Source organism: Uranotaenia lowii, chromosome 1 (genome assembly GCF_029784155.1).
Source record: "Uranotaenia lowii strain MFRU-FL chromosome 1, ASM2978415v1, whole genome shotgun sequence".
NCBI classification, from domain to species: Eukaryota; Metazoa; Arthropoda; class Insecta; order Diptera; family Culicidae; genus Uranotaenia; species Uranotaenia lowii.
In genome coordinates, this window is record NC_073691.1 from 196974627 (window position 1) to 197000792 (window position 26166).

The 26166-nt window shown below is 40.7% G+C and overlaps 6 protein-coding genes across 13 annotated transcripts; 1 reads left to right on the forward strand and 5 right to left on the reverse strand.

Moving 5' to 3' along the window:
- LOC129742535 ((E3-independent) E2 ubiquitin-conjugating enzyme) lies at positions 1–8210 on the reverse strand. 2 transcript variants are annotated; one of them, XM_055734449.1, is made up of 9 exons: positions 8135–8210; positions 7711–8028; positions 7189–7605; positions 6796–6909; positions 5978–6117; positions 2803–5197; positions 2026–2731; positions 1735–1953; positions 1–1595 (listed from the first exon to the last, which is right to left on the reverse strand). In XM_055734449.1, exons 3-9 carry the CDS (start codon positions 7501–7503, stop codon positions 1390–1392), a joined length of 4095 nt encoding a protein of 1364 aa, XP_055590424.1. In that variant the 5' UTR covers positions 7504–7605; positions 7711–8028; positions 8135–8210; the 3' UTR covers positions 1–1389. The 2 variants fall into 2 exon arrangements, with proteins under 2 accessions (XP_055590424.1, XP_055590421.1); XM_055734446.1 differs by having other exon boundaries at positions 7189–8028.
- LOC129742523 (uncharacterized) lies at positions 8076–15592 on the reverse strand. Of its 2 annotated transcripts, XR_008736543.1 has the most exons (3): positions 14599–15592; positions 8275–14538; positions 8076–8214 (listed from the first exon to the last, which is right to left on the reverse strand). XR_008736543.1 is itself a non-coding variant. In XM_055734436.1 (2 exons), the coding sequence occupies exon 2, from the start codon at positions 14410–14412 to the stop codon at positions 8341–8343; it is 6072 nt and encodes a 2023-aa protein (XP_055590411.1). In that variant the 5' UTR covers positions 14413–14538; positions 14599–15592; the 3' UTR covers positions 8241–8340. The 2 variants fall into 2 exon arrangements, 1 of the variants encoding a protein (XP_055590411.1); XM_055734436.1 differs by lacking the exon at positions 8076–8214 and having other exon boundaries at positions 8241–14538.
- LOC129742545 (alanyl-tRNA editing protein Aarsd1-A) lies at positions 13924–24760 on the forward strand. 3 transcript variants are annotated; one of them, XM_055734457.1, is made up of 4 exons: positions 13924–14995; positions 15063–15260; positions 15594–16678; positions 23116–23421. In XM_055734457.1, exons 1-3 carry the CDS (start codon positions 14881–14883, stop codon positions 16631–16633), a joined length of 1353 nt encoding a protein of 450 aa, XP_055590432.1. In that variant the 5' UTR covers positions 13924–14880; the 3' UTR covers positions 16634–16678; positions 23116–23421. The 3 variants fall into 3 exon arrangements, with proteins under 3 accessions (XP_055590432.1, XP_055590436.1, XP_055590442.1); XM_055734461.1 differs by lacking the exon at positions 23116–23421 and adding an exon at positions 22887–22902; XM_055734467.1 differs by lacking the exons at positions 13924–14995; positions 15063–15260 and adding an exon at positions 23957–24760 and having other exon boundaries at positions 15646–16678; positions 23116–23897.
- LOC129742562 (ATP synthase mitochondrial F1 complex assembly factor 1) lies at positions 17120–18295 on the reverse strand. Its single transcript, XM_055734477.1, has 2 exons — positions 17525–18295; positions 17120–17452 (listed from the first exon to the last, which is right to left on the reverse strand). Exons 1-2 carry the CDS (start codon positions 18149–18151, stop codon positions 17183–17185), a joined length of 897 nt encoding a protein of 298 aa, XP_055590452.1. The 5' UTR covers positions 18152–18295; the 3' UTR covers positions 17120–17182.
- LOC129742570 (protein lin-37 homolog) lies at positions 19061–23679 on the reverse strand. 3 transcript variants are annotated; one of them, XM_055734493.1, is made up of 6 exons: positions 23107–23679; positions 21268–22593; positions 21043–21182; positions 20857–20974; positions 20487–20794; positions 19062–20416 (listed from the first exon to the last, which is right to left on the reverse strand). In XM_055734493.1, exons 1-2 carry the CDS (start codon positions 23144–23146, stop codon positions 21938–21940), a joined length of 696 nt encoding a protein of 231 aa, XP_055590468.1. In that variant the 5' UTR covers positions 23147–23679; the 3' UTR covers positions 19062–20416; positions 20487–20794; positions 20857–20974; positions 21043–21182; positions 21268–21937. The 3 variants fall into 3 exon arrangements, with proteins under 3 accessions (XP_055590473.1, XP_055590468.1, XP_055590460.1); XM_055734498.1 differs by having other exon boundaries at positions 19061–20416; positions 20487–20788; positions 20857–21182; XM_055734485.1 differs by having other exon boundaries at positions 19064–20416; positions 20857–21182.
- On the reverse strand, positions 24761–25844 carry LOC129742587 (uncharacterized). Of its 2 annotated transcripts, none has more exons than XM_055734510.1 (2): positions 25772–25844; positions 24761–25150 (listed from the first exon to the last, which is right to left on the reverse strand). In XM_055734510.1, the coding sequence occupies exon 2, from the start codon at positions 25136–25138 to the stop codon at positions 24824–24826; it is 315 nt and encodes a 104-aa protein (XP_055590485.1). In that variant the 5' UTR covers positions 25139–25150; positions 25772–25844; the 3' UTR covers positions 24761–24823. The 2 variants fall into 2 exon arrangements, with proteins under 2 accessions (XP_055590485.1, XP_055590483.1); XM_055734508.1 differs by lacking the exon at positions 25772–25844 and adding an exon at positions 25448–25519.
- Positions 25845–26166: the final 322 nt, after the last annotated feature.

Consider the following 26166-nt stretch of genomic DNA (forward strand, 5'->3'; position numbering starts at 1 on the left):
TTTTGTCTCTTCAACCATCATAATTTATTTGCAGTCATTCTAAGCATGAAATTTTCACATGTTTTTTAAGGTTAGTTGGTTTTTGTTGTCCATAGCAGTTAAGGAAACAAACGAATATAGAACGATAGACGGTTATGTTTACCGCAGCGAGATTCGCATTCGAAACAAATTAATTGAACTTCTCGATACAATAGATAGATGATAGGTAGCTTTTGGTAACTCTCGAAATATTTGTGCTTTCTGTGGCTCGATAGCATCTCTTTTTCGATAGCATCTCTCAATTTTCGAGATGAATATAAACACTATTTATTTTAGATAGCTTTTTAGCATTTTCTGTTTCTTTTTGGATTTTAACAATGACCTAATAAACCTAGCGAAGTAATTGTTCTATTTGTGGGATTTAATTTTAACTCTAGCGGAGATTTAGCTTGTAATTTGTTTTGATTATTTTCCTTATTCGTAGCAGAGAGAAGTAACTAGAATTCAAACGTTCTTGTCTTGTAGCTGCCTTTCTTCTAATCAAGCTGTGTCTCTGCCAGAAGTCATCGGATAACGTAGTTGAGTTTTGGGTTGCAATAGTGACCAGAAATCGAACTAAGAATACATTCTAGCAAACTTCTCTCGAGTTCTCAATTCATGCCTTTAAGAGCTGTCTATTAAAAGTTTAATTATTCAAATTTGGTTTAAAGGAACTCTGAATTTCCTACACAAGAGTCCGATGTGATGGAGTATTAAAACCCATTTTTTCCGGAGACCTCAAAAAATGTTCAGATTGGTTTGATGTGCGTGTGTAGTTTTTTACCATTTTTCGTTTTTGTCATGTTTGCATTGTGACTAGATTATTTATAGGCATTCAAATTTTAGAAAATAAATCTTAAATATAAGACAGCTTTCTTCGAAATCATTTCTCGATTTGTTAGCGTTCCTAGTTTCGCGTGTACATTTGTGGTTTATTTTCGACATACCTTGTTTTCATTAATTGATTTAAATATAGGCACAGCTTTTTACGTGGTTTTAGTATGTTCTATTTGCAACTGGCGAACCAAAAAAATATTTCATACCTACATACTGGGAAAAAACCAAAAATTTATTCAATAGAAAACAGCAGGAATGTAAAATAAAAAGCTGAAAAACCTAACGAGATTGATACCCAGAAATTTGGAATATTAACTTGCTTAAAGACCAAAAAACAAAAAATTATTACTACTGATCATATACTTCTACCCTGAAACAACAACAGCTACAGCAACAATGTTCCTGGTGATTTCAAACGTTTTGTTTCGTAGGGGCCAGGGCATAAAAACGCGAGGCGATAAATTCAGGGCGGCACTGAGTTTGGGTAGCGGTGGGAACTGAGCTTTTGGGGTATCCGACACTTTCTGGCGACCGTTATTCACCGACTTTACCGTTCGCATGCAGAATCTTTTGAAAGATTTCCAAAAGTCCTGCAAGTGTAAGACAAAAGCCCCGACTGGCTGGGATCAACGGAAAGTCCGGAAGGCAGCTATCGGTAGCACCAGATGATGCGAGCAGTGCATCGACGTTCTTCGCTGCTGATGTAACGATTTCAGATTCATTTTCTCGAGGTAAAGATTCTGTTAAATAATTTTAAAATTAGTACGTTCCCAAATGTGTACATTATAATGTTATCGTTTATTGTTTAATGTACCAGTAAATTCTGCGCAGTAGAGAATGTACCTACTATTTCAATCAACGGTATTAGTTGCAACTTACCCAACTCTCTCGATACAGCTAGCCGATTTGCCTCCACTGAAACATCCATCCAACGCTTGATCCGTTGATACATATCTAGGCCCCGTTGGCGAAAATGTTGTAAGATTTGATCACTGAATATTTCCGGCGGATTTGCCACTAGTTTGGTCATAGACTGTACCAACTTGAGCAGCACCATTTCGTTATACATTCTCGAATTTTCTTTTCCTTGCTGAGAGCCTGGATTGAATTGAGAACCAACCATCAGCTTTGCAATGTTAAATTTTAAAACTAAATTACCATTAGTCTTACCTCTCTGCTTCTCGTAGCCGGCCTCGTTGAAATATGGTTCATCAACCAGAATGAGACCTTGGATTGAAACTATAACCTGAAGCAACGTGCTGTTGGAGCCCCACACTTCAGTACCCCTTCCGGACCAGGTACCCAAAAGCGACACACAAACTTTACCATCTTCATAAAGATTTGGGTTCAAACGATCTGAGCAATAGCTGATATAATGGCACAAGGGCGGCGAAGCTGGATAATCTTGCCCAAGTTGTATGTCGAACAGAAACAAACCATCTTCGTAAGGTGTCTTCTTTGGACCTTCAATCATAACACTCAACAAATCAAGACGATCTTCGAACGTTCGCACCCAAACTCCTGGAGGCAAACCTGTCCGCAGCAGTTTGTGCTCACGTTGAACCGCACGATAAAAACTTTGAGCATTACTTGTTTGAAATACGGTAAGATGAAACTTATGGGTGCTGGGAGCCGAGTCCATTATTTGGAAACACTCGACAAAATTTAATTCCCCTGGAGCTGCAGGGATGCTCAGCGGAAGATCATCGTTAGATTCCACCGACTCGACGGTAGTTGGAGAGTTGAGATTAGATTGTAGCAACAAAGAAGGAGTAGAAGAAAGAGGCCGACTGGAATTGATGGGTGGAGGAGTTAATTGTATTTCTTCCACTATTATCTCCTTGAATGAATCCGATTGACTGAATCTTGAATTTATCTAAAAATAAAGACAAAAGTGAAAGATTTTGCAAGTTAAAACACTCTAAGTATTTATAAACGTTAACTTACTTCCTGCAATGCTTTCACAAGCTGTATTTTAATAAGGGAGCACAGCTTTGCCGATACATTCTCCGCAAGTGGTGAAAAACTGAACACTGAACTGGTGTTATTCATTTCATCGCTCATGTTCATGTATAAATTATTCACGTTATCTAACTCAGTGTTCAGTGCTGAATCGTTACCAATCGATGCAGAAAGTTTAGCGTCACTTGCGTTGGCACCCGGGTCACTTCGTGCCGAGAAGTTTCCTGAATCTTCTCCGCCTGTTCCATTCTCACCTGTAGAACGCGTAGAACAGCTGGTGCTGGTGCTGGTAGCCATTAACTGGTACTCATCTATACTGGAGATTTCCGAAGATGTCGATTGATTATTACCATTGGTTGGAATGTGGAAAGATGAAGACGAATTCGTCTGCTTATTAGGCGTGGTTGATGTTTTCGCCAGCTGCACTGCACAGGCCCCCGTACTAGTTGAAAGACTATTGTTGCTCATCGACGGTAGCTTGAGTTCAGCTGTACTTGGAGTTTCAGTGGTAGGCGTGGTCGTTTTTGAGCCGCTTTGGTTAAAAAGTCGATTTTTCTGTTCTAACACACGTTCAGCCGTCGTTTGATTGTTTGATTTACGAACTCTTTCCACCAGTCCCATGAAGTGCTCCTCGTGGAAAAACGTAGTGTCCATAAGTCGATCAAGATAACGACACTTCTTGTACACCAACAATAATTTCTTCATAACCTCATGGTTCTGCAAATGGGGATTAATAATAAACAGCTCTTCCAATCTAGCCATCGCCACACGCGCCCTTTCGAGGTTTGCGGCCAACTTTGGTTTGGAAACCCTTTCCGGAGATGTCCCGCCAAGTTCTGAAGTTTCATCTTCTGTTTCCCAGGAATTATTATCCGAATCATTATTTCCCCAGAAATTATTTTCTGAATCGTACTGACCGACTTCGAAAATATCCTGAGGCCAGCACATACTAATATGATCATCCACCCACCAAACCTTGACCATACCATTGGGATAGTTATCAATTACCTGTCCGGCAGTGCAATTGGAATCATCCCCTTGAAAATTGGCAACCCGTATGACAATTGTACCCGGACGATACTGGAAATCGGGATGATCTTTCAAATCATACACACTGACCTCAGATTCACCGTTGAACGTGGGCTGTGGTTCTTCAGCACATGTATAAGTACTAAACCACTTAACTTTTGCAGTGCGACCATGATGATCAACGTTTTGGATTACTCCGTAATCTCTGAAAGAAGGGTTTTGCATCGGATCTGTGTTACCAGCTAGAACGAAATCACCTGGGAAAAATTCATGATCATCTAAATGATGAATTGGGCACAGATCTGTGGACGGAATATTTGTTTCTATTGTGCCATCTTGCCAAACAACAGTCGCTGTACTGTAAACTACCAGCGTTTCTGTGATTACCTCATCACCAGCAGCCGGAATACGTTCATTGCTGCTATTCGCTGATGCTGATCGTTTAAACTTTCCTTTGCGCAGTTTTTTTGCCAACAGAGGCGATTTTTTGGGACTACCCCTCGGAGTGGCCGTACTTGAGCAAGATGAAATCGTGCTACCTCCACCGTCAGACATAGCTGACTCACAACCTTCGCAAGTTTCTTCTTCTTCATCATCCTCAGGGTCCGTTTGCCATTCGTCGCTTTCTGCCAACTTACAAGTAACGGCATTCGCACCAAGGCGTCGTGGAGAATTTCTTCGCATCTTACCCAATTTTAAACCTTCCTTTCCACCCGTTGGGCATAATTTACCCTTATCCGGATCTACCTTCTCTCGCGATTCACTTTCTCCAACACTACCTGTTACCGTTATCTTGTGGTTATCAGTATCACAGATGACTTCTTCTTCCATTTCTCCCGAGCTCACGGTACTCAACATGCGCCTATATCTAGAGCTCAGTTCTTTTCTCCATAAGCTCTTACGACAAACTGCATCCCCGTCTTCCAATTTAAGATAGTTTTTATCGTTGATTTGCAACATGCAAGACTCAAAAAGGTTCAACTTGCGCAACCGTTTCAAATCGTCCCCGGTTATATAATCCGGTGGTTGCTGAATGGCGCCATTTTTCATTTCTGCTTCGATATCGTCGCACGAGCTTGCCTTACATTGCCACTGTACCCACACGCCCTCGATTTCAACCGATTGGACGGTGAATTTGCGCTCCAGCAGCTTGTGCTTGCGGTTTATTTTCATTTCCGGCGATGTGCTAAGCCATTTGGCATTTTCGAGCTCGCTGATGGGACCGATCAAGGTTTGGCCAGGATAGAAGAGGGTTCCTGCGAAGAAACCACATCGGGATCGTGTATCGCTATCTTTAAGTGAGCAGTAGTCGATGTCTGGTCGAAGCTCTACCAGCGAACCGCATTGGGATCTAACGAAGGCGAAAAACAAACAATAATATCTTTGTATCAATATTCAACCGATATTCAACATTGATTTAACTGTGTTTGAATGGGGAGTAAGACGTTTGGCAAAAGGCCGTTTGACATAGTGGAATCATGGGCATTGTTGTATTTTACCCAAAATCAAGAATTGTTACCTAAACTTGTAATAGACAAAGAGAAAAGAGATATGCCTAATCTAAAAAGGAAACTTTAAGCCCTAAACGAATGATTGACCAAAAAAAAAGGCTGGTTCATTAGTATTTGAACCGTAAAGAAGAACGTTTAATAAATTATGTTTTATCCGTCCACCGTTACTTTAGTTTTTTTTTTCTTTTTTTTCCGAGATTTTAAGCATCTATGGCTTATTCATCCCATTTAACACCGTTACTTTAGTATTTCTCCACTTCTAATTATAACAGTTATAAAGGTCATTTGGCATAACACTTATGAATTCATGTTGGTATAGCGCATTTGGTAATAAAAACGCATTTTGCGTAATTTCAACTTATCGTTGGTGACTAGATTTTCTAGATAAACTGGTTTGTCTGTCTGAAATTTATTTTTCTAATTTTGCGGCGTTGCTGCAAACATCGATGATCATCTAAAGGTGGCCGCTGATCCGCCGTCGGAAGCGACGGCCTTATTACATTTGTCTAGGTCTACTGGGGCCTCCTAGGTTTGCGTGAAAGCGTTCATACTTTTCCTAAGCGCTTGCCTAAATGTTACTTAAACAGGGATCAAGTCTTTGAGTGTTGAAACATACTCACTTGAGAATCAACTTTTCATTCACGTTCTTGGTGCTACCCACCCAGGAATCGTAGCACACGGCGTTGTCCTTCGGCATCGACATAAGGGGCCGCAACCGCTCTGAAGGGACATTCTTAACGACGTATTTAGATCCGACAATCTGTGGATGTTGATTTTCAAAGGATAAAAGCATATTATAATTGTGAATAGATGAATGAATGATGGTTTCATATTTTAGATTTCTTTTTTAGGGGTGAACGTATGCAAATCTATATGCAGCACTAAGAAATAAGAAATGGCACTTTAGACCTTAAACCTGAGACGTGAGAAGTAATAAGTGAGACAAAAATGGTTTATATCCACTATCTTTCATGACAGGTTTCAGATCTAAGCTCTTAGATTTCAGGTCTAAGGTGTAAGGTCTTATGTCTCAGGCTGCAGGTTTTATGTTATAAGTCTTAGGTTCCAAGTTATATGTCAGAATGTTTGAAGACTCAGAATTTTGGAACTAGCACGATTTTTTTACACGGTTTTCCGCAATCAGCGCGGTGTTTGAATACGGTTTTTACGCGGTACAAAAACCAGCGTAAAAACCTTGGTGTGCTCTTTGAACACAACTGATTGTAATATGTACTTTTTATCTCATCGTATTAAGAAATATTATGACAAAGTGCGAAGTTTGGACCACTTACGATAAATTTGCATTAAAAACCTAGATTTCAAAAACTAAAATATTCACATGTATTTTAAAAACTACTGTAATTCCAATTAATAAATTAAAATTAAATTTTGAATGATGGTTTCTGTTGGACGAAACTATTTCTTAAGCCTAACATACCTTCACATCGGCTTTGACGAAGATCTCGTGACAGTATCCTCGTTGTGTATCCTTGCCCGGGATCATTCTTCGTACGACATCACCCGGCATCAATGTTCGATCGGCAAGGCCAACCTACAGAGAGAAAGGATGCGAATCAGAAAAATAAACATACATGAAAGCATTAAATATTCAAACCCCAATATTCCTAAAAGGTGAAAATAAGTGAAGTGTGATACACTGACTAATGCTGACATGACAAATTCAAAAGAATCAATACTTTTCAAATATTTCGACCTGTTTCTCTTATATAACTACATTGATTTATAAAGCCTCCAAATTTCGTTCTATGACAGAATTTGTTAAGCAATAGTTCTACTCCGATAGAAAAACAACCGAAATTTTCATACGTACCCTGTTTTGACGAACAATTTCTTCGAGGCCCTCTGGATGCCAACAGGCTCGGATCTCACCCTTCTTGAGAGCATCCTCATCGAATCCTTCCTCTTCGCTAACCTCGAAATTTTCCAGGACGAGCCCAAACTTGACATGACCCTTGCCGTCGATACAAAAAATTTCGTCCTCGTAGAAGTATTGATTTTCTGGACTAGGATCGTCTTGTTGCTGTTGTTGTTGCAACTGCGAACTACGGGATGAACTTTTCAGTAGGACTTTGTTCGATTTGGTGGACAAGCCGGGGCTGCTGCCGCTGCTATTGTTAGAGGCCATTGAACGAATCCTTGGGGACCCGCCTAACAATCAAACACCATTCGATCGAAACGCAAATACTGTGGTACCGTTTTGCTAATCACTTTTGGAGGCGGATAACACCTGAATCATCAAGATTTCCTTCGATTATTCCACTGCAGAAATACCTACTGTCCAAGCTAGGCACAAGTAAAAAGCACTATCCATACAGCTTACTGCGATACGTACCGAAAGTAATGAAAATGAATCAAATAATGAGATTTTCTTTTGTTTCGTTCTTGACAGATGGAGAGCTGCACGATGACATAATTCTCATAATTCTTTTGGATTCTTCTTTTCGCCATCTGCAGATGGAAAGTCGAATCGGACCTTTTTTCGAGTATTAATTCACAATCGTGTATAAAACATGACGCCACCCACTGTCGGAGTTTTCCCCTTTTTTTCAGGAGTAAAGCTATTGGTTTCTCACTTTCACACATAGAAAATTGGACCATGCATGATATATACCGCGCCCATCACCCCTATCACTGATGTGGGAGGGCAAAACTGTGGGTGAGTGGAAAAAAGTATAATTTAATATCATAAATACGGCATCACTCAAGTCAAGCAGAGAAATTTTGTTAAATATGCATCAGCATAAATCAATTCCTACCTGTTGCGGATTAGCTTCGCGACAGGGTTTCGAACGCAATATTAAACACCCTTTTTAGCTTGATTTGATCAGCTTAAAAGCTACAAATAAATTTCATTTTTAATGATCATTTTACAAAAGGCAATATAATAAGGACTTACATTTTAGTGTTTAAACTGAATTCTTACAATTGGAAAAGATATCGGGTTTTAGTTCCACGGTTTACTCTAAGCTGTTTCGACCACGTTTGGTACTTCCTCACTGTTTTGATTTCCGTTCGGTGACAGATCTTCTTTGTGCACCCTCACCAATTCTGCTTGGTTTGGCATAGTTGCCAGTTTCGTTTTTAGCTGAGCCGTTGCTCGAATCGGAGGGTCGACGGATGTACAGTTGGCCTCAACAATCTCCCCCCCGTAAGACGATGTTGTCCCTTCAGCAATCTCGTCCTTACACTCGTCCACGACGTCGATCACGGCCAGATTCCCCACAGCTCGACGCATTTTTCCAGCATTGGTTTGAACCACCGCTTGTCTGGCAACCTTGTCTCTACCAAGAGTGACCTCGATAATTTTTCCTCGGACCCAGCTGTTGCGTTGTTTTCCGTCAGCAACGAAGACTAGATCCCCTACCTCGATGGGTTTCGTATTGTTAAACCACTTGGTGCGCCTGGCGATGGTTGGAAGGTATTCCCTCAACCATCTTCTCCAGAACCCGTCTAAGATATGTTGTGCTAGATTCCAGCTGCTCCGTAGACACTCAAGGGCACTGGTGGAATCCTTCGGTGGTTGTTTGACTCCGGTTGAGCTACCAAGAAGGAAATGGTTTGGTGTTAAGGCCTCATCGGTCGCATCGTTCAGTGGTATGTAAGTCAACGGCCGGCTATTTATCATGCTCTCGGCTTCCAAGATGATTGTTTCAAAAGTCTCGTCATCAGGAACCCTAGGGATGTCATGAAAGGCTTCTAGTGCAGTTTTTACGGATCGCACTAGGCGCTCCCAGACTCCGCCTGTATGAGGTGCTGCTGGGGGGTTGAAGTACCATTTGGTGTTGGTGTTAGTGAATGTCTCCGCGCATCTTTGGTTGATGTTGTTAAGTTGACGTTGCAGCTCATTAGCGGCTCCTCTAAAGTTTGTGCCATTATCGGTGTATATTTCGGCTGGAGCCCCACGTCGAGCTATAAAGCGGCGTATGCAGAATTTACAGGAGACAGCGGAAAGGCTGTGGGCGACTTCAAGGTGGATAGCTCTGGTTGTAAAACATGTGAAGAGGGCTACCCAGCGTTTCACATGCGATCGTCCAACCCTAACCAGGATTGGGCCAAAGTAATCCAGACCAACGTAGGTGAAAGGTCGCTGGAACGCTACGAGCCGAGCTTTCGGTAAAGGAGCCATCATCGGTTGCATCGGGGAACTGCCGTAGACCTTGCACCATTGACAACGGGAACCTACAGTGCGTATCAGCTTCCGAAGTCCCGTTATGTAGAAAAGCTGGCGGATCTCGTTGAAAACAGTCTCGGCATTTCGATGCAAGTAGCGGCGGTGATAGTAATCTACAAGAAGGAACGTTATAGGATGGTTTTTGGCTAGGATTATAGGACACTTAGCTTCGATCGGCAAGTTGGGGGCGGCGCCGATACGACCGTCCATTCTGACCAATCCCTCTTCATCGATGTAAGCTGATAATTTGTATAGCGGACTGGTGATCGGCACCACCCCCGCAGGCTTTCCATTTTGGACTCTCCGTAATGCGACCATTTCCTCTGGAAACGATTCTTGTTGGATAATCTGCAGTAATACCATTTCAGCTTGGCGTAGATACTTTTGGTCGAGAAGTTCTAGAGACTTCGGTTCGTTTGATGTTTCGCTGCGACTTCGCGGAGTGCCAAATCGAAATGCATACGCGATTGTTCGGTGCATTCTCTCCCACTTGTGGAATCGGTGAACGTCAATTAGTTTTTCGTCGGCTTTCTTTGCATGGAAGTAACTTGAGCGCAATTCTTCATTCCCATTTGCTGGATTCCATTTTTGTTCAGGCCACGAATCTTCGCTGCCCCAGAGGAAATCTGGTCCACGCAACCATCTGCTCTCGGCTTCAAAGCATGGTCCCCGACCCCATTTGGTGGCTTCGTCGGCTACGTTGCTGCGAGAAGGTACCCATTTCCATTCCATGATGTTTGTTGATGTTAAAATCTCTCCAATCCTACAGGCCACGTATGAATGATACTTGCGTGTATCAGAATGAATCCAGTGGAGCACTGTCGCTGAGTCGGTCCAGAAAAATCGTTCAGTTATTGGTATTTGATGGTTTTTTTGTATGAAATCTGCTAGGCGTGTTCCCAACACTGCTGACTGTAGTTCGAGCCTTGGGATGGACAGCGTTTTAACAGGAGCGACCTTAGATTTCCCACCCACTAGGGAACATCGAATTACGCCTCCGTCGGTGTAGCGAAAATAAGCGACACAAGCATATGCCTCTTCGCTGGCGTCGACAAGTACATGGAGTTGGATTGGTTTGCAAAGCTCGGGGACAGCCGCCCCGAAGTAGGATCTTGGAATATGAATGTTACCCAATCCAGAGAACAAATTCGTCCATCGTTTCCAGTTCGAGAATATTTCATCGTTTACTTCGTCGTCCCAGTTACATCCAGTTTTCCACAGTTTTTGTATGATTATTTTCCCTTGAATTATGAATGCGGCCAGCAATCCGAGTGGGTCATAGATGGTCATTATTATTCTTAGTATTTGGCGTTTTGTAGGGCGAATTGAACCATCAATTAGCTTGCGGTCAAAGTTCGGAAGATTCAGGGAAAAGGTAAAGACATCGTTTACTGGCAACCATTGAATGCCCAGTACAGATTCTATTTCTTTCGGAAATATGCCCAACTCTTTAGGCGGAAGGGGGATCTCGCCGATGGCTTTAAGAACGTATGAAGAATTAGACCTGAAATTTCGGATTTCAAACCCACCTTGGCGATGTACGAATCGAATATCGTTGGTCAGACTGATTATTTGCTCTTCTGTATCTTTGCTGTCTAAATAGTCGTCGACATAGTGACCATTGATTATGGCCTCTGCTGCTTCAGGGTATTTATCCTCATAGTCCCTGGCGTTGAGGTTTTTAATGTAGTGTGCTGAACAAGGTGAACAGGCAGAACCGAAAGTTGCAACGTCCATGGTGTAGACTTCCGGTTTGGCGGATGGATCATCTCTCCACAAGAACCTCTGAGCAGACAGATCTTCACTTCGAATTTTTATCTGGTGGAACATTTCTTTCAAGTCGCCACATATTGCCACCCTTCTAGACCGAAATCGGAAGAGAATTGCAGGAAGTGACGTGAGTAGATCCGGCCCTTTTAGTACCAATGAGTTGAATGAGGTGTTCCGAACTTTCGACGAGGCATCCCAAATAAGTCGCAGTTTTTCTGGTTTTTTGGGGCTAATAACGACGCCTAATGGTAAATACCAGACTCGTTTCGGATCCGCAGAATTCAGTTCCTCGTAAGTGGCTTTATGAGCGTATCCCTTTTCAAGGTATTCGTTAATGTGTTGCTTTACGCGATTGGCCAATTCGGGATTTTTATAAATTTTCTTTTCTAAACTGTTTAACCGACTAAGAGCCATAGAAAACCCATCCGGAAAGACAACATTGTCGCTTTTCCACAAAATTCCGGTTTCAAACCCTCCAGGAATTCGGCGTGTGGTGGATTCTAATATTTCTCGAGCACGCTTATCTTCATTGGACTCGAGTGCTATTCCTGTGCTACGAACACCTAAGTTGTCTATAACAATATGTTGCTTGATAATTTCATTTAATTTCTCATCTTCGGTCTGTTCGTTTCCATGAAACAGCTGCTGATAGGATTTACGTGTTTTTAGACATGGAATTGCTCCGTAGATACACCACCCTAGGCGTGTCTTTGTGGCTATCGGTTGCCCATGTGCTCCTTCACAGATTTTCAAAGGCGTGGCAAGGTGAATATTTTCGAGACCTATTAGCAGTTGTGGTCGGGCGAATTCATAGTCGGTTAGAGGGAGGCCTCGTAGGTGCGGATACTCTTCAATAAGTTCTTGATGGCAAATGGACTGAATCGGAAGCTCTAAGACCTCGACTGTTCTGGCGTTTTTCAAACAGTATCGTTTTCTCTTGTCCTTCCCGGAAATCTGTAGGTCAATTGAACGAGAGTTTTCTTCGAAGCGAGTAACGTTAGCGGTCCATTGCAAGTGTAATGGTTCTAGGGTACCTTTGAGATTAAGGTTATCGGCAAGATCTTGCTCGATCATCGTGACTTCGGAGGCTTCGTCAAGGAGGGCAAAAGTAGGGATGGATTGTGATCCGTTGTGTATAGTGACGGGAACGATTCGATAGATAGCAGTACTATCAGTTCGATGGAAATTATTGGGGCTGGGATTCGGTCGTCCTTCTGAAGGAGGTGAGTGGAGTAAAGGGTGGTGACGGTAGCGACAACCTTCATACGAACAATCCTTAGGACGGCGACACGGCCAAGGGACATGACTTTTAAGGCAACTCCAACAAAGGTTATGTAATCGGACGATCTTTCGGCGTTCATCAATAGAATAGTTTTCGAACTTACCGCAATTCTCCAATCTGTGACCTGGTTTTTCGCATGCTATGCAAGCCTTCTTGATATGGGGCTGATCATCTTTGCCTTCTCCAGGTGCTTGAGCTTCGCTGTGATGATTGAGGTACCCTTTATACTTCACACCACCTTTAGGTCTTGGCTCCTCCCCTCTCACTGGCTTGTTCACTGTATGAGGATTGTAGGGGGTTACCGTGATAGCCTTTCGTAAAACCTCGTGCATAAATCTACCAAAACAACCCAAGCTTCTTTCACCTGTGAGTTCCATATAGTCCGCCCATTTCATTTTTGTTTCCATCGGAAGCTTTTCTACCAACTCCTGAAGCAACGTGGGGTTATTGAAGTGGTCTTCTAGTTTTGCTGCGAGAATGTGATTGCAAAAGTTTTTGATAGCCAACCCATAAGCAATCAAGGTCTCTAACCGACCTTCCTTGGGAGCGGGAGTGTTTCGGATCTTGACTAGAAGTGTGTTTACCAGTACGTCTGGTCTTCCGTAGCACATTTCCAGTGTTTCCATAGCACAAGGAACCGTTTCGGGAATCAGTAAACAACTTCGTACGGCTTCTAAAGCTTCGCCTTTGAGGCAACGCTGAAGACGAATAAGATTTTCCGCGTTAGTAAGCCCACACTCTTTCGTTCCAGTCAGGTAGCTACTGTAAAATAACGGCCACTCTTCGGGGTTTCCAGTAAACGTTGGCAGTTCTTTGGAAAACACTGAACGCGCCGCGAGCTGACCACTGGTTAGGGTGTTGCAACCTGATGAGATGTTTTGTTGATTCGGAAATTCGCATTCTCTCTGAACGTGATCTTGGGTTCCCAATCTACCGTCTACTTTGGGAACCGGGGGCTGATTATGATCACTTCGAATTGGGGATTCAATGGGAAATTCACGAATTCTGTCAGCGTGCTCACGAATTTCTAGGTTTCGTGCATTTCCATTAGGATTCACTATTTCAGTCGAGTTGAGTGGTTGTTTCGGTTCTTCCAGTGGATCTCTGATTCGATTTGGGCCAGCTTCATTCGGTCTCTCATCATGACAAATAACTTCATGGTTTTTCAACAGGTCCTCTACCCATTGCTTTGTTCTCCTTCCGCTGAACTCGCTGCACCCGCTTTTACTGCTACCGTCCTCGTCAAGCTGAGCATTGAGGATACGATATTTCTCTGCTAGGAATTTTTCCTCTAGCTTCCTCAAGGCTTCCTGACGGATTGTCTCCTTTTTGAGCTGCAACCGCTCAAATTCCTCTTCAGCTTCTTGGCGTTTTCGTTCATCCTCGAGGCGCTTCTTCTCGAGAGCTGCTTCTTTTTCGCGTTGTTTTTTCTCGCTCTCCAGGCGACTCTTCGCCAGAGCAACTTCCTTCTCGGCTTGAATCGTTTCCTCCTGAATGCGTTGTAGTTCGAGTTGTTTCTGCTCTTGGAGCTGCTGCAAGTCCAGAGCCGCTTTTGCGGCCTTAACTGATGTCGACGTACTCGCTTTAGACCTCTGGGATTTGGATTCATTTTTCCTCAGCGTTTCAGGTGCCACAGTGGTACTATGTTTGTCACAACTTGGACAGAGCCAGCTCCGGTCCGCCACAGAATCACCAACGCCCACGCATTGATAATGGTACCAAGATTGGCACCGGTCGCACTGCACCATGTGGTTATTGTCTGGATCCTTACAGAGGCTACAGCTGAAAGTTCTTACGACTTTCGGTGGCATCTTTCCGATATCAGATTCGATTTTTCGTAAGTAAAATCTTTTAAGTTTGTTGCGGATTAGCTTCGCGACAGGGTTTCGAACGCAATATTAAACACCCTTTTTAGCTTGATTTGATCAGCTTAAAAGCTACAAATAAATTTCATTTTTAATGATCATTTTACAAAAGGCAATATAATAAGGACTTACATTTTAGTGTTTAAACTGAATTCTTACAATTGGAAAAGATATCGGGTTTTAGTTCCACGGTTTACTCTAAGCTGTTTCGACCACGTTTGGTACTTCCTCACTGTTTTGATTTCCGTTCGGTGACAGATCTTCTTTGTGCACCCTCACCAATTCTGCTTGGTTTGGCATAGTTGCCAGTTTCGTTTTTAGCTGAGCCGTTGCTCGAATCGGAGGGTCGACGGATGTACAGTTGGCCTCAACACTACCTTTACCTTACGTTGAATTGAATCCCCAATTTCAACGATGGCTTCCGAACGCAAAAAGATCAGCATTTATTACCTGATCGTGTTGGCGTTTTCGCATTTGGTCCTCGAAATCTCCTGTTCCATTGATGATAATCATAATCATTATAAAATACGTGAGTCATCGTGGATATTTCAGTTTAAATGGATTAAAATCCAATGTATTTATATTTTCCTTTTTAGATAATCTCTACGGAGAAGGACTTTGCAGTTCTGGTCGTATTTCACTGTATGATAACATCTTATCACAGAACGATCCCATCAAGCTCCACCATCCTCGTCAAGGATATATATTAAAGCAAAGCTGGGATTTGTCTTCCTTAGGGCGAACTTCCTATTGCAGGATTGAGTTACAAGCTCCGGAGGGTATGGGCTTCTACATAAAGCGGGCCATAGACTACACAAATTGGCCTGTACAAATTCGATGATTCCACGACGATTGTTTGATCTATGCTCGCCCATACACTATACAAACATATTTCACGCGAACACAAATGATTGCTGGCGAAAACAGCAACAGCAACAAAAAAAACCATCTCCACCCCGGCTGGGAGAATGTTTTGTACAAAATATTTCGATCCCGACCGATTTTACTCCAACCGTTTGGGCGCTCATTCAAGCAGTGCCATACACTATGCAAATCGTGCTCACAGCGACAAAATTTCATCGAATTTCATCGCATTTGTACAAATGTTGTGTAGTCTATGGCCCGCTTAACGGCACGTGAGACACAGTTGCGAAAAAATGCTAAAGCGGGCCATAGACTACACAAATTGGCCTGTACAAATTCGATGATTCCACGACGATTGTTTGATCTATGCTCGCCCATACACTATACAAACATATTTCACGCGAACACAAATGATTGCTGGCGAAAACAGCAACAGCAACAAAAAAAACCATCTCCACCCCGGCTGGGAGAATGTTTTGTACAAAATATTTCGATCCCGACCGATTTTACTCCAACCGTTTGGGCGCTCATTCAAGCAGTGCCATACACTATGCAAATCGTGCTCACAGCGACAAAATTTCATCGAATTTCATCGCATTTGTACAAATGTTGTGTAGTCTATGGCCCGCTTAAGGGAGAATGCGTTGACACTATACAAGTAAAATATGATTCAAATCAGTACGACTTTTGTGATTCCTACGAGGCATTCAACAAATTAAGAGCATTCAAAACCGGCAAGGATGTTCGCATAACGATAAACATAAGTAAACACATACCGTTGGACCATATTGACGATGTACTGTTCATTGAGCTAGTGGTTACTGTCAGGCGTAATTGCGGTACGGAAAGGCAGATACAGTGCGATAATGATGGCAGTGGATCTTGCATAAGTCCACATTTTCGAAACGATGACATTATAAACTGTCCTGACTGTAGGGATGAATTTAAATGTCTAAGAGAAAAAAGTGAATTGCAAGTCGAATATCCATCAGATGTAATTCTTGCGGTAGTTCTTTCATTAATAATGACAACGATAGTTCTTGGAACTTTAATTTGGTGTTTGGTCAGACATCGGCGAGGAACTACTGGATATAGTTCTGGCTCGAGATCAAGTAATACTGATCAAAACCGTTCGGTACAAATTCCAAACTCGACGGAATCAAATCTGATTTCCAACGCAAATCAGAGAACTTCAGAAAACGAATTTGTGCCTAGCGCACCACTAGAAGAGGTAGAAGATGAAGAAGATCAACCACCTCGCTACGAAGCACTTTACAATACGATAAATAAACGCATTACCTAAATCAATGCTGCAAATCCGCTGCCTATACAATCTCATGGACTTCAGGTACTATAATTTGTAATTTAGTTATTAAGATTTCTCTTGATGATACAATCAATGTTTTATGCTTTGTTGTCACAATAAATAGTTATTTATGTGAATTTTCCAAGCGTTACGTTAACTTTCAATTAAGAGCATCATTGTCGGTCGACTCGGTCAACTCGCTTCGAAATAATATTGCAGTTCACTCTCTCCATAATGAGTTATGCAAAATAAATTCGAAAGTTGTCACTAGAAGAACAGCAATCTAATTCTGAGTTTGAACTGAATTTTAATACCTAATTACTAACAAGCCTAACAATGCCTGAATCTGAAATCTGATAGTGATTATTTTCCCATGTACAGATTAGCATTGTTTTAAGTACATACGTTGTATCAGATTGTATCAGACGGTATGATGTGACAGAATTAAGGCCGTCATCAGCTTTGGAGTGGAGTGCAATAAAATTAATATTGCTAATTTCATTTATGACACTCCAGTCCTTATAGAACTGTATGCATCCCAAAAATTTAACCTCCGATCTTCAAGTTGTTCAACTCTTCGATCACGTCCATGTGCTTGAACTGGTCTGGGCTACAGGTGAACTTTTCCAGCAGGGCCAGTTTGGTCTTGTTCTGCTGGCTGTAGTACATTTGCAGCTGGTTGGCCAAACACTGCGCTTCCTGTGCGTTCAATACCTTAGAATCGTATTCACCCCGCATCAGCACCAGGCCATGACTTCCACGCAGCTCCGTATAAAGCGTAAGGTTCAAACACTCGGGTGCATTCTCTTTGTGGACCTAGAATGAAAAAAAAAACTTTTTCCATTCTTTTTGTTCTTGCTTTAATTTTTTTCTAAAAAAAACCCATACCTGATAGTTGATAAGTGGTGTAAAATGAACCGTATTGGCGAAAAACTGCAGAAGCATAAATTCGTAACCCTGACTTCTCGGAATCGGCAGTATAAAGATGGGATATTTACGGGCCCGTTCTATCATCAAATCATATTGTTCCCTCGGAATGGCAGCAGAAAGTGCTTCTTTGCCCTGGTGATATTTCAGCCAAATTTCACCTACTTCAGCAGCGCTCTTCTCCGCCACTAGTTCAACCTTCATAATGTCTTCCAACTTTTTCTGTGCTTTCTCTTCAATCGGTTTTCCATCAGCAGATAATGGAGCCTTCGGATTCAACAAACCGGAGTAATCCCGAGCTTGCTCATCGACGGGTCCAAACTTGGATTTGCTTTTCTCCTTCTTGACACTATCCAAACGAGCGAGAAACTCTTCCGGGGAACTTTTCTGCACAGAAGCTATCTTTTTCGCATACTTTTCGAAGTACGGATTAGATTCCTTCATTTGTTCCAAAACCTTTTCCGAACGCTGCCGGGCAGTCATTTTGAAGGTCCGGAAACCAGCCGCAGCCGGAAGTTGATATTCGAGAGCACACACGCGAAGACACCACTGCTGCAAAGGTTTAATCTTACCTAATCGGAGGGCCATCAAACTCTAAACCGTGTTTTAGAGTGAGCTAAATTGTTTTACCGAAATCGGAAAACTTGGATGTTAAATTTTATTATTTTGATTATGAAAGGATTTTTTTCTTTAGAATTTCCTCTCTTGCTTTTTCTTCAACTACACGCAAACACCCTCGTATACCAATTTGAGTTAAAAAAAACCCATTTGCTACACTGAATAAAATATTATTTACAGCATACATGCAGCGAAATGCTTCGATACTTTTAATTTACAAAAATATTATTTTCTGAATCTGTTTTTATACTGCTCAAAACTATAGGTTAAAAAGCCTTGATCAAGTTTGGCTATGACACATATAAGACAATGATGATAGGCTGTATTTATATTCGCATATTCGCAATGAACCGAACACTTTCATAAAGCGATTTAAATAGAAACTTATCATACTGCTTTGTATTTTATTTTAATACAGCCCATCATTTCAGAATAATATGATTATCAAAGTGTGCTTCCAAAATATCGTATTGAATCAAAGTAGTCGACAGGTCAAATGGATATGATTTGAGCAATGTTCAATAACCACACCCGCATGAATCAGTATTATAAAATAACGATTGCCATTATCTTCTTCCTAAGACACACGAAAGATTAGCTTTATAGTTTTGGATTATTAATGTACGATTAAGGTAGTCTTTTTTCCATGACATGGAATCGTTTGGACGCACTTTACGATACAGCGAACGGGTCGTTAAGTAGAGTAACCATTCATTTTTTTTGCTTTTTTCTTTTCCGTGACCCGGTTTGTATGATACGTGTAATCTTCACTTTATGATCTTTTAAGAGAATATTGACGATAGAACGTATCTTCAAACAATAATAAAAAGACAAAAAATCATCATGGCGGGACGATTCGTGGTATGATTGGTAATAAATAGTAATATAAATAAAGTTGATAATAGAAATGTAAAATATTTGTGTTTTTCCCAGAGTTTATTGCAAAAGTCGTTTTATAAGTTGTTACATTAATTTTTCCTGTAGTTTTAACACTAGTAAATAAATTGAGATTTGACTAACATTTCTAGGCTTCGTGAGATGCAAACGAGCTTTCGAGGCCGATATATACGTTCAACAACATTCCCTAATGCTTTACATAATCTTTTAATTAAGTTTGACAATTAAAACTGTACTTCCTATAGTACATTTTTTTTATCTAACAATTTCCAAAAACATTTTACAGAGTACTAAACCATAAAACCATTTTTTGATTCCAATCAAAAAAAAAGATACATCAAATTCAAATTTTCACTTTGAATAAACAAACATTTGGTTCTGAAATCTTCTTAAAATAGATTTTGTTATTTTGGTTTGGCATTTTGAATTATATCATATTTTATTCTCGAAAAACCTGATTTCTGCTACTATTTTTCCTGTTCAACTCTGATTCAAACTTATTTATGTGGAAATGATTATGGGATATTACTTCGTCAACTGATTTTGATTGAGGAATTAAAAATATGATTTTTGTTCTGTGACAAATTAACAGACTAAATTACTAAATTATCTTCGAAGCATAAATTAAACATCCTGATATCTTAAATTTATCCTGCATTCAACAATGAAATGAAAAATTGCAATTGCTCGTTGATAAAAACAAATTAATCTTCAACATTGCTGATGAAACATTCGAAAATTTATAAATATAAAATTTACAAACACCTCATTGAAATTTTTCATGTGACCCTTCTATTCCATCGTCGCATATTATGTTGTTTTTACTCGCATCTTTGGGATGTTTGAAGAAACAGAATAGCAGGTTAGATGGTGACTTAATTGCATCTGACTAGTTCAATTTTTAGACGGCATTTCCGGGAAAGGAGTTGCTTCGGAAAGATGTCGTACTAAGTAGCTTTTGGCAAGGTTTTCCTTCGCGTCTTTTATCAAGGCAAGCTTTTAGCACGCTGACAACTTTCGAGCAATGTGAAACATTTAGAAGCAGATGCTCCTGTCAGAACTTAAAATTTCGGTTTTTTCTGGCGCTTATGCTCTGTAAATAGTGTAACCATACTCAATTTTTGATGGACCTTTCTTTTCTCCAGGAAAAAGTTTTTAGAGACTAGGTCTTCGTTAGATTGGTCGTTCAGGGTGGTTGTTTCATCGATGCAGTCAATCGGTGGCAAGCGTATCGGGACATGCTGGGCATGCACTGTGGAACCAGCTCGGTGGGCGGTGGCGCCGTGACGGTGGTTTTGACCATAACTCCGCAGGTACGCAGGGTTTCACAAAACATTACTGAAATAAATAACTTTATTATATTCTCATCAATTACGGAAGCAATTTCAAAACGAATCATTATACTTACACCAGTGCTTACACTGTCTGGATTCCACCGGAGATAATCGCAGCTCGCAGAACAAGTTCTTCGGTTCCGAGGACTGAAGCACCTCACCGTTGAGATCAATTTTTGCATTCAGCGCTGTCAATCCACTACTTATATTTTTGTCGATTGGCAGCAAAATTGATTGTTTGAATACACGCACAAATTACCGTGGCACTATTTGAACTATGACAGCCACTGCCATCAATCCCGGCTACTGTTTTCAATCCAACACATCCGCCTCTGCCTGCAACGTCTCTGGACCGTACTGTAGCTCAGGCTAAATCCTAGAACTTTTAATAAATGTAAAAGTTGATTTAATTTTGGAAGGGTAAACTATTGGTTGATTGCTTACCTATTGCTCTGTGAGATTCGATATTTCGGAAGTGACGGATTGAAACCCGCAGTCATGCATTCCGCCACTACTACCTAGCCACATAGGAAAGCGGCACTGTGTGTACGTACAAACCTTACTGTAATTTCAAGCAAAACTGTTAATTAAATATTACATGCAGACCGCGATAAAAACTTTTCCTTCCACTTTTTTATGATTCTATTGAAGCTGTTTACATCGGATGACACGTTGTTTGTTATCAGATGAAGATGATGGATGATGAAGACCAGAACGAGTACAAATAAGTCTATTCAAGAGAAACCGAAATCCAGATCCGAATGTTTAACCTAAAAACAAATGGATTTAAAAGCTTTAAATGTTCGCATTCATGGACAATCTTGATCCTACAGGTAATATGGTATGAGTACTCACCTTCCGAGCTGGAACCTGTGGTGGTTCTGAAGAAAGCGTTTTTTCTTAATTCTTCGCGTTTTTCTTTCGGCTGACCTGGAACAATTTGACCAACATCCGGAACAAACAATCATGATTTACTCCGGAATCGTTTTTTTTCGCTGCTTGCAGCACCTGCTTCTCCGGTGCTGCGATCCCAGGTGCGAAAGAATGTTTTATGGAGAAATAGCACTCTCTACCTACCGATGTAGTTTGAGCACGCATTTTGTGTTATAATTCACGGGTTTTAACATTTTCAAACATTACTTTTCTAAATATTTTTGCTGATCAATAAAATGATGCAATAACAAAAGAGAAGTTGAGACACACTGACGCTTCACTCGAGACACCCTACATTCAGATGCGCGGAAATTTCCATTTTTTTCTAAAATCATTCATCCTGTATTACAGAAATCTTTTTTTATCGTTCCTAGCAAAGGCACCATCAGCAAAGTCGCCAGACAAATCGTGACGATTAATGTAATCAGAACCAAATGATTCAGACGATTAGCTGAACGGTTTTTGATTATGCGGGCACTGCATTTAGTAGTATTCATGCAGGTTCATGCACTGCCTCTTTTAATACATTCAGATACACAAGTCATTGAAATAATTAAAATACAATGTACTCCAGCAACATCCGTTACATACATTAGCTTGATGTCTTTACCATGGCATCCAGCAATTCGAAACTAGCGACATACCGCTGTTCCCGGATACGGGTATGCTCTTTCCACTTGTTTTGGATTTGTGTCCATCGCTTCTTGTGTTGCTGCATAAGTATGTTTTTGGTAATCGGCTCCGCATCTAAATCGATATTTAATTTCGAACTTGTCTTCTGAACTTGGACGGGTGATGGACAACGATCTAGATTAGCATTCTGAACCCGTGGCATAGAACGAACGTCTTTCAGTTCTCCACTACGATACTGGTCGGCTGCGTCCGGATTGTATTCTCTCTTAACAGGTGAGGGGGTTCGTGGGACGCGATTGGGATTAGCACGCGGTTGATTTTGCATCCATGCTCGACAGATCGGATACAGCGGCGTCCGTTCATCAAAGCGAGCCAAATCGACGGAGCGGTCAAACAATTTCATGATATACGATTGATGTGGTATGGGTATCGATTCATGAGCCACTAGGCTCTCTCCAGGATTGGTTCTTATACGTTTAGATGTGCGACGATTGGGTTGTGGGCCATCATTATGAAAGTCGGAATCTGAATCATCATCGCTCTGGGTAACAACAATGTCCTGGAGTGCACCCTTCAGACGCCCCCGAGCCATGGCTACGTTTTGCAGTGAGCGACCTGTGAATGGTTTAGTTTTCTCATAATTTTTAATATAAAATACTGAAGAAGATAAAAGCAACATGCATGTGTATCTGGTATTTTTGTAAAATCTTTATTTGAAACGGCTCATATTAGCATCTTTTATAATCTTAGTACATATTATATTTCTTGTTTTCTTTAAAAACTTTTAAAAATGGAATCATTCAGGATAGATCAATTTTTTTCTATTCAATGAACTTTATCTTAATTTTTTGAGCAAGTAATAACTTTAAGAGTTTTGTAATATTTTGTTTTAACCAATTTTTTTTTAGATCGAGCTCTATGGTTTTGTGAAAGATTTCATATGGACATCCACAAAAATATCAAAATGTAACATACGACAATTATGCATCCAACGACAATAAAAGAAACTGCTTTCATTTCAAAGTTTGCTTATATTTTTACCCAATATTTAACAACAGCCAGCTGCGTGTTGTTGGAAACAAACAAAAATGGAAATTATTTTCTTACTTTTTAATTGTTGAAACTTACGTTTTTCAGCTGAATCCAACAAATTTCGACGCTTTGACATTTTGCTAACACTTAAACTAGGAACTTAACACAAAAGCACATTCAGAATCATGCAAAAAAAACTTCCCTTTCACAAACGAAAAGCACCGCTTGTTTAGATCGCATGCACGGAATTTCGGTTTGTCGGAGACACGAGAATGTCGGAGTTCACCACCCAGCACAGTGTATGACCGATTTCACAAACCTTTGATGCGAGAAAAATCAGTCCTGATCCAAACAAGGTCCGGTCCTAAATCAGCTGATTTGAGGTTGCACATTTTTCCAATTTTCGCCGTAAAATGGTATTCAAGTGCCAAGAGGACAGTTTCCTGACCGAGTTCAGCAGTGAGGTGGTCGCGTGTGATAAAGTAAAGGACGGGTACGACGTTATCTTCCGTGACACGATTCTTTTTCCGGAAGGAGGCGGCCAACCCACCGATCATGGTTGGTTGAACGGCACCATACCGGTGCGTAATATCACGCGTAAAGGGCCGGATGCGATTCACCGAATTGAGGTAGAGAGCGCTCCTTTTGCGGTAGGTGATCTGGTTAGTCAAAAGGTTGATTGGGATCGAAGATTCGACCATATGCAGCAGCACTCTGGGCAACATCTGATAACAGCTCTGTTCGATCGAGAGTATGGATTCGGCACCAAATCTTGGTGGTTGGGTAGCGAGGACTCATACGTGGATTTGAACGCTTCGGATGTCACACGAGAACAGCTGGACAGAATTGAGCAGATGTGTAACCAATTGATTGTGGATTGCACTGCAGTAAGTGTGCGTTGATCATCATTGATTCGTAGGTATACTTACTATTATTTTGCTTTTAGGTTACCGTCAAGGTTTATGCACCGGATGATCCAATGCTCCAATCGGATGTGACTCGTGCAACTCGTGGTTTGCCGAAAGATGTTAGCGGTCCTCTTCGAGTAGTCTCCATCGATGGTGTTGAAAGTAACATGTGTTGTGGAACACATGTTAGAAATCTTGCTCAACTGCAGGCTATAAAGTTTTTAAACGTAGAGAAAAGTAAAAACAAATGTCTAGTACATTTCCTAGTAGGAGGTAGGGTGCTGCGAAAATTAACGGAATGTTATGACCGCGAAAAAATGTTTAATAAGCTTCTTAAAGGAGGGCCTGTTGATCACATAAATTTGGTTAAGGAGCTTCAATCAACCGTTAAGTTGGCTCAAAAGACTTCCAAGAAGTTGATAACGGAAGCTGCGCTTTTAGAGGCGAATAAACTAAATTCGATGGATCCTATACCTCGCTTTTACAGTGTTCACCGACAAGATGGGCCCGATTCGGACTTCATGAATTGCTTTGCTCGCAATGTTAGTTCGCCTAACTGTTTTCTTTTTCTCACGAATGGAGATGATAGCGGAAAATCAGGACAAATGGTACTTCAAGGGCTTTCGGAGGACATTCTAAAACTTGGTGATAAGATATGCGAGCTATTGGAAGGCAAAGGCAACGGCAAAGGTACACGGTATAACGCAAAAGTAACCAAACTGAAAGCGATTGATCAGTGTCAAACTTTGATCGAGTCATATTTTGCTGGTCAATGCCAAGACAATAATAGTTTAAAAAATGAGTTATAAAAAACGGTTAAAATAAAAGCTTTAATAACTTGATCCGAATAAGGTAATAGTTTAATTCCAAACATTAAATATCACATCTGATTGATTTTACCTATTCTATTCCTTCTTGCCAAAAGTAATCTTGAGTGCTTCTTCCGGGTCGGTTAGCCACGGACGGCTCCAGGCAACCACAGAAAACTGTTGTTGTGCCACATCGTCATCGAAAGTTATAACCAGCGTATACTTAGTTCCTGCAACCGTTTGTCGTTTGGCACTTACGATTTTGTAGGACCGTTCCGAGTGATCCGGATCGCAACCGACCGTTTTTGCCAGAGCAGCCTTTACATATTCGTGATGTTCTGGGGCGTCCAGATCATCTGCTGGTCGAATTCCACCGCACAGAGTCCTCGGTTGTTCCTGCTGGGATGCCATTGATTGTTGTACCTGTTGAACAGTAGATCGAAGTATTAACACACTTGAGGCTGGAAAAATAATGCCTTTAACACTAGTCGATCGGTCCCTTTTCTAGTTATTAGTGACTCAGAACATAATAATACTGTTCAACCTTTCAGAAAAAAAAAACAAATGATCCGTATTGATGTTGAAAGACAAAGACAAAAGATGATAAATTTCGTCCATTAAATATGAACTGAGGATTGCATCTTGCTATTCATGCGCTCAAGAAAATAATGATTAGCTTAATATTTCTTATGCCTTTCTTATCTCACTTTATGATCGTACATAGCCTTCGATAAACAGATCATTATACGCTGCATCCCATGCCCAAACAAAATCCATTAGGTGATTAGTGATAAAAGTATTTATTCTAGCTAAATATATTAGGGCCTACTTGGTTGTAAAACGAGAACTGAGTGAGTAGTCATATTATGACTCATGTTTTGAACGTTTTTATGATGCTTGAATGAGCTCTCGAAGGGAATCTTCATTGGGTTTGTTTGAAAAAGTTTAAAAATTTATTGAACTAAACTTCACTATAAGCTGTATAATACCTAAATATTTTCTGAAAATCTCGAAAAGATCCACACCACTCCTTTTACAACTTACTTTTAGAATAATCAACACAACAGTAAACTGATTGCGAATTGCGATTGCATTTGCTTTGTCTCGTTCTTTGTTATTATTCTTTACTAGTACCTGTTGATGTTTAACGAATATTATTAAAAAATAATAATAAAATTAAAATGTGTATGCTTAAATTTTCGTGGAAAAATTTAAATTCTTGAAATATTTTTATTATAAGATATACCTACGTTAAAAAAAAATGTTTCCATTTCCAAATGAGCAAAGTTGTGGCGAGATTCTAAAAACTTATACAGAACTCTTAACAAATAATGTAAATGCAACTAGTCATTAAAAAAATAACCGAAATTGAAAAACCCCATGCATTTAGAATACGAATATAGAAAGATTTTATAAATTATAAACACTTGTTTTTATTG